This window comes from Corvus cornix, chromosome 10 (genome assembly GCF_000738735.6).
Source record: "Corvus cornix cornix isolate S_Up_H32 chromosome 10, ASM73873v5, whole genome shotgun sequence".
NCBI classification, from domain to species: Eukaryota; Metazoa; Chordata; class Aves; order Passeriformes; family Corvidae; genus Corvus; species Corvus cornix.
The window spans coordinates 9837191-9850126 of record NC_046340.1 but is presented as its reverse complement, the minus strand read 5'-3'; the positions used below and the strand labels follow the sequence as shown (position 1 = coordinate 9850126).

General features: G+C 43.7%; 1 protein-coding gene across 2 annotated transcripts in view; it reads left to right on the top strand.

The window, feature by feature from the left end:
- The window catches only part of ADAMTS17 (ADAM metallopeptidase with thrombospondin type 1 motif 17), a 157345-nt gene that overhangs the window by 15296 nt on the left and 129113 nt on the right, over window positions 1-12936 (top strand). For both annotated transcript variants that reach the window (XM_039557847.1, XM_039557846.1), the window contains exon 4: window positions 6403-6575. In XM_039557847.1, the coding sequence (XP_039413781.1) occupies window positions 6403-6575 (173 nt within the window). The remainder of the gene's footprint in view (window positions 1-6402; window positions 6576-12936) is intronic.

The window sequence follows — 12936 nt, the reverse complement described above, 5'->3', positions numbered from 1 at the left end:
GTCTCACTTCTGTGGATAAATCCCTTGGTTTTTCCAGATCCCTGGTCTTCCAAACAGGGAGTCTGGATTTTCCCTGCAAGCCTGTGATTGTTTCCTCATGGCTGATAAACAGCAGCCTCCTGGAGCAGTCTTACATTCAGAAGTGTCCTTTTCCATCACATGTGGCAAGTGAGGTTTTACTGCAAGTCTGTTCTGGATGATTCCTCAGTGGCGATCCTCAGGAGTGTGAGGGACTCCAGGTTCTTCTTCCACTGCTGTCAAGGTGAAAAAGAGACACAGAAAGGAAGTGTAAGTACACGCAGTGAATGGATTTCTTCCCCCTCCAGAGCAGCTGTGCTGCTCCTTTGCTTGGTTCCTGATAAAGCTGAGTGCTGGTTTCCATTGGAACCCAGTGAAATCCAGCGTGGCAGGTGGTGATGACACATTGTCGGTGTCCTTGTCTCAGGATGTTCATGGATATTCCATGGTCATTCTGGCTAGAAAAGCAGAGAGGTGGTTCTTGGACTAAGGTATATTGCTCATCTTTGAGGTCTTTGCTTCTTCCACGTTATCACTGTCCACAGCTCAAGCCATGCTCAGTGTGCCTGCTCCTGTACCACTGTAAATTGTCTTATTTATCTGCCATGAGCCTTGTTTGTGCCACCAGGAAAGTGTCCTTTTCATGGGAGATGAGTGCACATAGTCCAGGAGGTGGGAATCTTTGAAAATCTGGTGACAAACTGAACCATTGAGCAGAGATCACAGTGCTTATCCTGTCCTGTCTCACAGACCTGCCATTAAAACAAAGTCCTATGCGTTGTGTTGATGACTGAGTTTGTTTTGCAGAAGAATAAAGTTTTAAGTGATGTGTCCCAAGCCACAGACTGACTTGGATAACAATCCTTGCAGTAAGATCTCTGTGGTGTTTTGAGATGCAGAGTTCATTATTTCTGTCTCAAGTTCTTGTTTGCTGCTGTGCCAGAGAAATAGTCATGAACTTGTGATCTGGTATGAAAGTGGCTGTTTGGGGAAAAAAAATAAACAAAAAAACCACAAAGCAAAACAAAACCATTTTTGGAAGGTGAATTAGGGAATAATGGATCATTCTGGTGTGCAATAATTTTTCCTAGCAGTTGATGCCTGATTTTGTCTGCCATTCCAGTCAGAGAGAAATTGGAGATGCACTTTTGTAGGACAGGGCATTAAAAATGAGAGGACAGCTCTCAGTCTGTAATCAGCTGTTCTTTCAATGAGCCACCATTTGTAATTCCTGAACTTCAGGCAACCCACTGGCATCAGCTGGCTGTGGTAAATCTGAAATTCCGAGGTTTTGGTGGAGGTATAACAGGGCAGGGCACAGGGATGTGCTGCATCCTGGCGGAGGTGAATCCTAGACATGTCTCCATGTCTGGAATTAGTCACCTTTTGAGAGGTGTTTCTATCCTGCTGCTGGTACCAGAGAAATTTTGTGGCATCCTGTCCCTCTGATAATTCAGCATTGACGTATGGTTTTAGGTTAAGTAGTAAGAATATACCTCAAGGACTTCCTTTCTTTAATTTCTAGGCTTGGTTTGTGTGCAGGATCTCCCTTTTCTTTCTGTTTTGCTTTGGAGAGGTGATGAATTTTACTTTCAGGTGAAGCTAATAAAACCTGCCTAATGTGAGTACCAGTCAGAGATTCTCTGGAAAGTCCTGGGGCTTGGGGAGAATTAATTTTAGCTGTTTGCCCCACTTGGATACCCTCTCTTCCTTTTTATGCTGCTGAAGTTACAGGACATGGTAAAACAGAGCTTGCCCTCCATCGAGGGTATATGGACATGTTAAAGGGGTCATGGGAGGAGGAAAGGGAGCAAAGGGCTTCGAGGAAGAGCTGGAGAGGGTTTTTAAGGCAGCAATAGGAAAGAGCTTCTAAGGAAAAATGTGGCCTTGCAGAGAAGACCCTGTAGTTTAACTTTTATTTGTGGCTTTTGTTGAACAGCATCCAGAGACTGCCAGTAGGTTTAACAAGAATGAGGTAGCTAAAATTTCAAAGGGAAAGATTAGGCAGGAAAAAATAGTGGAAGGCTGTAGGAGAAGAAGTTGCTTTTAGATGAGTCTGGGAAATGCAGCTGGAAGGGAGGTAGGAGCATCAGGAAAGGCCTCTGCACTTACAGCAAGAATCTGCCAAAAGCCAGACAGTGCTAGACAGTGCTTTTGGTGTGTAATAGGAAAAGGTCATTTGGGGCGGTTGCTCTGGAATTGCACATCTGCTGAGTTGCCATAAAAAGCACTGAACATAAGGAGTTTTCTACAGAGGCCTCAGAAGAGCCTTGTTGTGCTTCTGATCACAGTGGGGATTCTGGTTCTTCCCATTCTGAGGGAGATTTCAAAGACTGCAGGACGTGGTATGATCATGTGGCTTTGCAGGTGATGAGCCAGGGAAGGGTAAATGAAAGCCACCTACTGAGCTTGTGCAGTGTCACAGCCATTTTATCCTGAGCATCTGGGGGTGTGTCTTGTCCCTTCACAGTCCTGAATTTTGTGGAATTTTTGGCCCAATAGACTGTGTGGCACTCTGTCAGAGTGACTGGCCAAAGAGTAATGTCCCTTGTGCCCAGTCACTTGCAGCATATATGTGCTGTGTTGTAGATTGACTGTTTCAGCTCATATTTCATATGAAATTCTCTGACCTCTTAAGCAGGGAACACCTGACTCCTAAAATCATGTGCTGTGTGCTCCCTGCAATGTAAACTCCTCTGACAGCTCCTGCCCATGGTTTATGGCCTCTTATGCCTTCACACTAACACTTAACATCTGCACCACAAAATTTGTAACATCAGTTTGTTCAAATAAAGAATCCACCAAGCATTTAATCCTTGTTTTAATGGCTGGTGTTTATTTTAGTTTGGGGTTTCATGTACTCATGGAGGGATTCTCTGCCCATGGTCCATAAATCTTGCAGGGCAGGAGTGAGACTTTTCTGCGCTGGCTTGTTTCTGAAGTGAGGCTCTAGAGATGGGGTATTTTTATTTTTTGTATACTTCCATAAAATCAACTCACTTTCAGGTATGAGCTGCAAATGCACTTCACGAGGATTTTTCCTGTTGATTTTGGGTCTTTCTCTTCATTGAACATCTGTGATATGGGATATGTGCATTTCCTTTCTCTTTGTGATGGTTCATCCATGCAAATGCTTTGTTTTCTCCTTGTGCTTGATTGTTCTGGAAAATTGTTTGCCTTTGTGGTAGGCAGGAGGATGCAGAGAGAGACCACTGTGAAAGTGGACAGGATAAAATAATTTACCCTATGGAGGAGCTGCAGACTTGGAAAATCTCTCCTTTTTTAAGTAGCTGGTGTTGCTCTGCCTATTCTGGATGGTTCAGTAGTGACCTCCTGAGCTCTTTGTGGGTTCCCTTGAGTCCTGTTGCCTGTTTTAAGGGAAGGTAAATTTACACCTGGATAATGTGAGGGTGAGGCTAACAGCAAGAGCCTGGATTCTCCCCATCAGGTCACTCTGGCTGTGTTTCCAGGCAGCCTGTGGGGCGGTGCTTCTCCACACACATCCTCTAATCCCGACCCCTCGGTGGAAAGCAGCCAGTCCACGGGAGGAATGGGGCCCAGAGGCTGTGTGTGAACCAAGACTGCCCAGCCTTTGCCAGGAGTCCCTTTAGGCTGCTTCTCTCCAAAAGTCACACCTTGCAGAGTTTTGTTCAGCTGCAAAGAGGTGCCAATTCCTTCACCTGCCTCTGGACGAGGGACCACACTGGCAAATGACCATGGCATGACCTCTTCTCCCTGCAGTGCAAGCTCCAGTCTACCAGAGTGAGTTGCTCCTCTGACACAAGTGTCTTCTTTTCCACAAAAAAAGAGATTTTTAAGTGAAAACCCAGAGAACTCTGATTTTTTCCTTCCACTTAAACCTTTTTATACAGCTCATTCAATGTCAGGCCTAGATTCAGTTGAATCTAGGCTTAGCCCCCCATAAGAACAACTTCTCCATAGATAAGAGATTTATACTGCCTGAAAACATTTATTAGGGGATTGCCAAAATAAGAATTTTATGGGGAAGTGCTGTTCTTTTCAGGAAGGTTCTGACTGATAGCAGCAAGACCCAAAATGTCAGTGTTTTTACTGAAATAATTCACTTTCTTTTCTTTTTTTCTTTGATTTCTCCTTGGTATTTAAATGATAATGTTCAGGACCTGTAGCTAAAGATGTGCTGCTGTGCAGAAGGAGGGATGGGAAATGAATGGGATTAAAGGAATAAAATAACACACAAACATGTGAGCTGTTCCACAGGAGTTTGAGGAAGTCATCTCCATCTCATATTTGGCAAGTCAAAGGTGCATTCAGCTCTCCTTCTTTCTTGCATAGTCAATTTTTAAATTTTATTTATTTTATTTTTATTGTAGAGATTCTCTGCTCTGTGGCAGCTCTGCCATGATTGTGCACTTTCCTGTAGTTGTCCTGCAGCCCATGTGAAAACAGGCTTGAAACTCGGTTATTTTCATCTTTGCTGCTGGCATGTAGCTTCCATTATTTATGATCACCCCATGTTTCCTTTTTTTTTTCTTGTCCATAGACTCCTGTCTGTCTCTTTAGACCCAGGGGGATATTTCCAAACTCTCTTAAAAAAAAATCAAATCAGATTTCATGGTTGTTTTCTCAGTTTAAAATGTGTACCAAGTGTTGACAGTTGATGCCTTGGGCAGAAAAGCACGTGCAGAGCTGTACTGGATGACTGCGAGAAAACTGGGAATGAGGAGATGGGATGGATGTGTGGAAATGTGCATATTGACAAGGCAGAAAATGCATGAAGGTGAAGGCAGGGAGTCCATTTCAGGTGGGCTTTGGGGGGCTTGTGGCTGATGGAGTTTGTCACCCTGAATGCAGGAGGGTCAGGGAAAACTGATGATCTGGGAAAGAAGGGAAATTCAAGCTGAATTATGTAAGGGAGCTGGTAAACAGGCTGTGGAAAATCAGGATCAATGAACACCAGCTCAGCTTTGGCTGCTGCTTTGCTCAGAGAGGGTCTCGGGTTAAATCTAGAGAAAATTAAAAAGTGATTCTCTGCTCTGGGGAATGAGCAGCATGTGTTGTGTGACGTAAGAGGGACCTGGCCGATCATCCGTTAGGGTCTGTCCTGTGTCAGTTTTGCCCTGAATGTTGTATTTGTGCTGTTGCAGGACCTGTGTGCTTTGTTCCCTTTTCCACAGGGAAAAATCAGCATTAATAGCAGTGTCAGTGTCTTATCCATAATATATCACAGTAATCAGAGAGAATTTCAGTGAATCTTAGCAGTTGGTTTCTTATTGCAAGAATAAATTTGTTTTAATGATTTAATTTGCTTCTCTTTCATTTTACAATTGAAAGCATGAACACATTTTTTTGTGGCTGCAGTGAAGCAAGCATGTTCAATTTCATATCTGAACTTCTCCTTTGGTCATGCCTCAGCTGCTTTGCGCATCTGCTGGTGAAACACAGTTCACCTTTCAGCTTAGAAGAAGACAAATTATTAATACATAGACATTTTGTTGGGAGGGAGTGAGGTTTAACTTCTGTGGTTTAATTTTTTGTATCAATGGTAGCTTGACCACTGTTTCACTTTCTAGTCCTTAAAATGGGTCCTTGCCATGGGTTCTTGCCACAGGTCCTTGTAACTGAAGTTCATAAATCAGCTGGTGCAGGGGGTCCCCTCGTTTTGGGTCACAGTCCCAGGAAAGAGGCTCGTGAGCTCTGCATGTAGGTGGCCACCAGCTGCTGGTTCTGCTGCTCAGGCCAAAAGCAATAAATGAGCAGAGAAAGCCAGAGAAGGTCTTATCTGGCCTGACCTTCTGCTCTTCTGGGTTTCAGCCAGAGACTTGTGCAGTTGGCCAGTAATGAGTGTTCCAAAACAATCTGATTTAATTTGAAAATTTTGAGACTATCTTATGCTCTGTTGCATTGCTCCAGTACTGCTGGTAGTAAGGCAAAATGCAACTGATGAGAACGTTGGCTCCGGAATATCTGACAACTCCCCTGGAGAACCGGCAGAGTCTATTGTGTACGTTGCATCCCAAAGAAAGGTTTCCTATCCTAAATTTTATTTCAACCAGCTTTTCCTTAATTAGCCCTTGTTCCATTGTAGTGGAATGTTACTCCTTTCACAAGCAGTATTTCCAATTTCTGACATTTTTTGCAAGGGCATGACTTCTTGATTTGAATTACAGTTAATCTTTTGCTTTTTTTGAACTTTTCCCATCCTCTTCCCTCTTTGCCCATCATCTGTGCACCCAGAGGCACAGTTGTACCTGCAGTGGAACCTCTTGGTGGCTTCTTTAACCAGCCAAGAACACTTTAATTTAAAGGTTGTTACAGCCTTAATATGCACGAGAATGTTTGTTGAAAAGGGTGGGAGTGTTTTATTATGATCTGCCAGCCTTAAAAGGTATTTTGACTTTTCAGAAAAGAAGAGACAAAAGAAACTGAAGTCCATGAGTGACTGGCGGGAGAGGAGGAACGCGATTCGCCTCACCAACGAGTACACGGTGGAGACCCTGGTGGTGGCAGATGCTGACATGGTGCAGTACCATGGAGCAGAGGCTGCCCAAAGGTTCATCCTCACAGTTATGAATATGGTAAGTAGGCACTTCACTCTCAAAAGAAGAAACAAGAGTAAATAGGTCATATCCAGGGTAGGATAAAGCTGACTTGACAGCAGAAATCAAGAACTGTTTTGACCTTCACGTACAAGAAAAGGTTTTGGTTTTCTTGTGTTATGTGCCTCTTCTCCATTTGTGTGATTCCTGGTATTTGCCACAATAAAATGGCATTTTTAAAAACTGAAAATGCAAGTTTTCACTTAGAGGAAATAATTGTTAAGGAGTGGTATTTTCTGCAAGGTTTTTGGTGCTGCTGTGTTTTACTTTGGAGGAGGGTAATCCACAGTGGATAGATGGTCTTGTCTGACATGTTTCTTGGGTTCCTAAAGATTCCTATGGCACACCTGTTTCACAAGAGATATGGGTCATTGTTAAAGGCAGCTGAAGTCAGCAGTCCTTTGATTTCCAGCAGAAAACCTGGCTTTAAGTCCAAAATTATTTTTATCTCCGATTTTTGCACAATGAAAATGGCTGCTTCCCTTGATGTAGAAAATGTGGCAAACTTACCACCAAACTGCTGGCTGATCCCACTCTTTTCACCTCAGGACCTCTGGGGCTGCCTGAAGTGGTGCTGATCATACCTATGAGTAGTTGTTGGAGTTGGGCTTGAAAATCATTCTAGAAATCCTAAGGGTATCTTTAGGGACTGAGGGGAACCTTTGGAAATTGCAGGCTTATGTGAACTGTGGGTGTTAATTTGTGAGCTGTCCTTGTAGTGGGGCCTTCTGTCTCAGCTGATAAGGGAACACAAAGCCTCCCACAGGGAATGCTCACTCAGTTGTTGGCAGTGCCAGTAAGGAGGTAATGGCTAAATTGGATGTGGACATTAAAAACTCTGCTCAGAGGCTGCAGGAGTCTTTCCAGAGGCATTTGAAAGTCTTGGAGGAAGCTCATATTCCTTTGCCCATGCTATTGTAATATCCAGGAACAGCTCATTCTCCTCACTGTGCCTCTGTTGGTGTTTATGAGCAGCAAATTGGCTTGGGAAAAAATAACAGCTCAGAACAGTAATTGCCTGGTCATGCTTCCTAGTGAAGAGATGGATGCTCAGCATAAATGAGCTATGGAACAACTGCTTTTTAAGAGGTCTTGTGTTCTTTCATCAAGCACTGGTGTGAGGGAGCCCTCCTGGAGGGAGATGCTTTGCTGATCGAGTAGGGAGTTTGATTAGTCTTTTCCATTAATGAGTTGTTTTTCTGTGTCCCTTCCTCTACCTTTTATTTTGCATTCCAGTTTGCTCTGACAGTTGTCACTTGATGGGGCTCCACTGTGGCTCTGCAGTTACTTTTGATGATCCTCATGCCAATGGGTCAATGATTTCATTGTGGCCATTGGGGATCTCTGTGTTGTGTAGCCTTTTCAGCCTGTGAAGGTTGTTAGGGATGAACACACTGATGGACCAGGTCTTAAATAAAAGATGGCTGTGGGTCTTTGAGTCCTGTTGCCTGTCTGGGCTGAGGTACTGCAGAACATCTCAGCAACATCAGCTTGCCAGGTGTGAATAAATCTGTGTGGGGAGGTGCTGATAGATGGGTTGGGTTCTCTAGACCCATTTATTAAACAAATATTGAAGCTTAGTTTCCAATGGATTAGGCTGATGGGCTTTTAAGCTTGGTTCTGATGCTGTAGTGTGAGCTCACCCCTTTACTAGACACTGGAGAGAGCACATGGAAGAGGACTCTTGAATGAGGAATACATTCATGTGACATCTCCTCAGGTGCAAGGTCCAGCTGAAATGCTTCCCACTGTTAAGTCATTGCTCCTGGGGGCTCACTCGTGTGAGTTTTTTTTGATGTCTGATAGGATTTGAATTCATGTTTCATCTTTTCAGCCTTCAGAGGAGTAATGGAAGAGTCTCTCCCTTGACCACCTACATTCCCACGCTCTTAGGAATATTTTTCAGGCCTCTGAAGAAAACTGCTTGTAAGTGACTGGCAAGACCAAAAGATAGTGAGGAATAATAATAGGCAAACACATATTATGGCATCATTGCATAAATCCTTTATTCTGTGGCAATAAAACCAGGTGAAATTCAGGAAAATTAAAGGGAATTTCAATGTTACATTTAGGTAATGAAAGCTGACCTTCACCCCAGGAAAAGAAGCTGAAGAGTAATTCAGAAAAATATATTTCAGAGAGAGAGTCCTGTGCTTTGAGTAGGTCTGAGCCAAGCTCTTGACTGCTTGGGATCTTTGTTTCCTGCCTCCCTCTCAGCCTTGGGTGACTGTTAGCTGGGGGACAGGATTTGCCCCGTGATATTAGGCAGTGCTTATTCAGCTATACTGCAGGATGGCAGGCTGCCTCTAAAAGAAACCAGAATGTTAATTTTGGCTTGGATGCTTGCATTTAAGCAAATAGAACATTACTGGTCAGGGGTATATTAACTTAACTCCTCTCTGTAAGCCATTACGTTTACTGTCAAACCACAAAACAAGCATTAAGAGGTCTTATTAATGCATTTTATATTTATAGGCATTTTAAATAAAGTGATCTGCCTTAAAGTATTTAATATCTATTTATGTTACAAGAATTTCTGAAGGGGAAAGAAGTCAGCATTGCAAAATACAGGTTTATTGCTCCCTTGGTGAATGAGAATCTTAGAGAAAAAAACCCCACCACCCTCCTCTAGAATAACAGCTAAAAAGCACAGCAAACCCATTTTGGAACCCAGAAATAACAGGTGGTAGTTCATGTAGCAAATGCTGTGTTTTTAATGAAATTCTGTAGTTCCATCCCCCTGAACAGAGAATAGACTCACATTAGATGTACTTGTTTTTTGTGAATGTCACTGTAGAGGTGCAGGCTCTTCCATTTACTAAACTAATATTTGAAATTATAAGACAGATTTTTCCAAGATCATGGAAGAATTTCCCTCTGAGATACTCTGTAACATATGAGTAGGAACAAGCACAGCTCCAGGCATTTGAGTTGGCTTTTTTTTAAGTCACCACTGCTAAAAAGAAATCTTTCCTTGTTTTCTGGCAAGGTGTTTGATTCTGCACGATTTTCCAAACAGGTGATAAAGTTGTTGTCAAATGCCACCACGCACAGCTGCAGCCTTAGCAAGGAAATGAGACTGTGGGCATGAGGAATGGAAGAACATGGGCAGGGAGCAATACCAGCAGAGCTGTGGAAATGCAAAACCAGCTACTTAAATATAGGCGCTGATCTCTTTTTCTAAGTTAAACTCCCTTGTTCTTGAGCTTTGTTGCAGTGTTTGCATTCCAGTTCTTGTCTCACCTTTGGCTTGAGAGCATCTCCTGTTCATGCCCTTCTTCTGTAGTCACCAGTGTTTAGAACTTCCTCTGAATTCCAAACCCAAGTGCCTTTGTGGTAAAACAAGCTTAAAAACATGCTTATTTTGCTCACTCATTCTGTTAGTCTGCATCTGGCAACTATAATTTCTCACTGCATTTACATCCATGTGGAGCTGTTAGGATGGATGTTCTGTTCTTGCAGGAGTTTTATGCTTCTGTTTGCTTGTGTGTTTGCTTTTCATCTGAAAGAAGTGACCAGTAAAGGAAAAAGGAGATTCTAGGAACTGCCCTGGCCTCTGCTGTGGCTGGTCTTCATAGTTTAGGTTTTCAGCTTTCTGGAGAGAACTGATTCAAGTGGTTCTGGAGATAACTGGTTCAAATGGTGATAAATAAGGATGAGGCGCTTTGGAAAGTCCTGTCCTTGGCTGTTGTGTTGTTGAAGATGAGGGGTTACTGTTTTCAGCCAGTCCCTGAACAGTGAGTTGTGGATGTTGGCTCTTTGAAGTTCTGCAGAGCTGACTTTGCAAACCAAGTCCCACCCAGACTGACCCTCTGAGCACTTAGGGACAGAGACGTCTGAATTTCTGAATTTCCAAGACCACAGCATAGTTATTTAACAGCTGCTCTCTATGGGTTTGAAAACCTAAAAAAAAGGATTTGGGTTGGTTTGGGGCTTTTTTTGTCCCCTAAGTGCATTTTTTTGGGTTTTGGAATACATTACAACTGTGGCTTGGTTTGGAGCTTGCCTTTTTCTCAGAGAAGGCAGCATGGAGGGTGGGTTTCTGCAGTGTCGGTTCTCCTGCAGCTGTTGCTAAACCATGCGATTACTGTGGAAGCTCTTTGAAGCAGCAGGCAGGAACTTGAAGTTAGCGATCCTTTGGATGTCATTAAGAGGGAAAATTCTTATGTTGTTCTTTAGGAATGATAATGTTTTGCTCTCTGAAGCCTGATTTTACACTCCACAGATTCTTTTTCATTTTGGATTTCCCCTCTGAGGGTTTTTTATGTTAAAAAAGCAGATAAAATCATTTTTATCATGCTTGCATTGATGGATTTAGATGTCTGTGCTCTTGGGGGCTGGCACATAAAGGCTCCAGAGCTGCCACTCATAATCAGCTCCCTTACCCTGGTCTGGCATTTTCATGAGGGGAACAGGGACATAAGGGAACATAAGGGAAAAGGATCTGAGTGTCTGATCACTGTCTACAGATTTCTCTTTTCGCTCCAGCAGCCCCAGGAGAAAGAGTTATGTCAACTGTATCTTATAAAGAGCTATGAATATGCTCTTTTTCATAATGTTTAAAGGAGTAATTTGAAAGCTTGGCTTTAGGGGGGTGTTAGAAATCCTATAGCACTTTTCAAAATGAGAGAAAGACAACCTCAGTAACCTGACTAAGGCTTCTGCTGTCCAAACCTCATCCAGCAGCCAAGGCAATGGGAAGGCTCCTGCTTGTATGCAGCACTTAGGGAAGAAAAAAGAAAAAAAAGAAGTCAATTTACCCTCAGGGTTGCTGTTCTGAACTCCAGAACATCTGAAACACACACGTCTCCTCCCACCATCCACCTGCAGAGGAAGCTCTTGAGAATTAAAAAAAAAAATTAAAATGATGTAGTTTAGTTCCTCTCTCAGCCCAATTCCTTATGTCTGCGTTTGCTTTGTGCGTGCTGGGGCAGGCCCGGACAGCTTATGCCAAAACTGCATTTGTTCTGCCCCTTCTATGTCAGAGCTGTAAGGAGAAAGAGAGGGAGGAGGAATGCAAGCAGAGGAGGATGGTCCAGCCTTCAAGCTTTCCTGTTTTCTTTAGGGCATTCTGTACAGTAAAGCTCTGTCAGAGAAATGCAGATGAAGGGTGGAGATGCCAGAGACAGACTTTCTTCTTCTTGTTGTTCTACTGCCCTTCCCCTTCCATTTTTTTCTGTCTGTTTTGTATTATTTCCTGTTTGTATATTTCCTCTTTCCAGATCTCACTCTCTACTTTTGATGACTCCTCATAGAGAAGTCAATACAGTGTAGAAGTTCACCTGCAGCAGGGCACCGACAGCGCTTCAGTCCAATTGACCACTTTTCCGATCCCTTCTTTTCAGCCCAGTGATCCAGAACCTCCATTTCTGTTCCTGCCACTTGTGGTGGTGTCCTAAACCCGTAACCTTTGCATTTGGTTCCATGGGAGGTTCTGACACTTCTGTTCCCAGCTCCCTTATTTTATTAAAAGGTTCTAAACCACCCCAAATATTTTCACTTTTCCCCTGTTGGAAGTAGTCACAGCAGCCTGAGGGGTGTGATGCAATTGCAGGCTTCAGGAAGGGTGGCCCATGGTGTTGGGAGTGGGCAGGGAGGTGTCTGTGAGTCAGTCTCTCTGTCCATGCAGCAGGAAATCTTGAGAACATCTGCAGTGGGAAATCCCATTCCTCATCCCCTGGTACCACTTATCCACCTCACTTGGCACGTGCTGGTGACGGACACTTGGATGTGGTGTTGAACAGTTTGGACGCGCTGAGTCTGTGGGGTTTGGTCTCCTTGTTGGCTGGGTGAGAAAAGCAGAACGTTGTTGCTGCTGTGATGGAATTCCATTCTTAGCAGGAAAGGCCTATGTATTTGAATTCTTTTATTTTATTTATTGTTACAATCAGCTGGATTCTGTGATGATGCTTCCTTTGGGCACGGCCTGGTTTAACGTCAGCTGTGAACAACCTGAGCTGTATCAGACTCATGTTTTTTTATTCAAACCATTTAAAAGTCTGTTTGCCTTCTCCTTGGGATTCCTTCTAGCCTTAAAGCCCATGATCCCACAGAAGTTTCCCTCTGAAAGGACAGTGTGTGGGTGCAGCTGGCAGTGGGGCTGAGACCTGGAGCTGCCCCTTGCTGGATGCAGATGGTCCCAGCCCTAACCACAGGGCACAGCAGAGCCTGTCAGGAGAGCTGGGGTGCCTCTGCGAAAACATCTTCAGAAGAGGGGAAAAAGCTGCATCGTGGAAAAAAGTGGGGAAAAAATCCATGTGAGCACCCAGGTCAGAGCAGGAGGATGAGGAGCTCCAGATGCTGGAGCAGAGGTTGCCCTCCAGCCTGTGGGGAGACCATG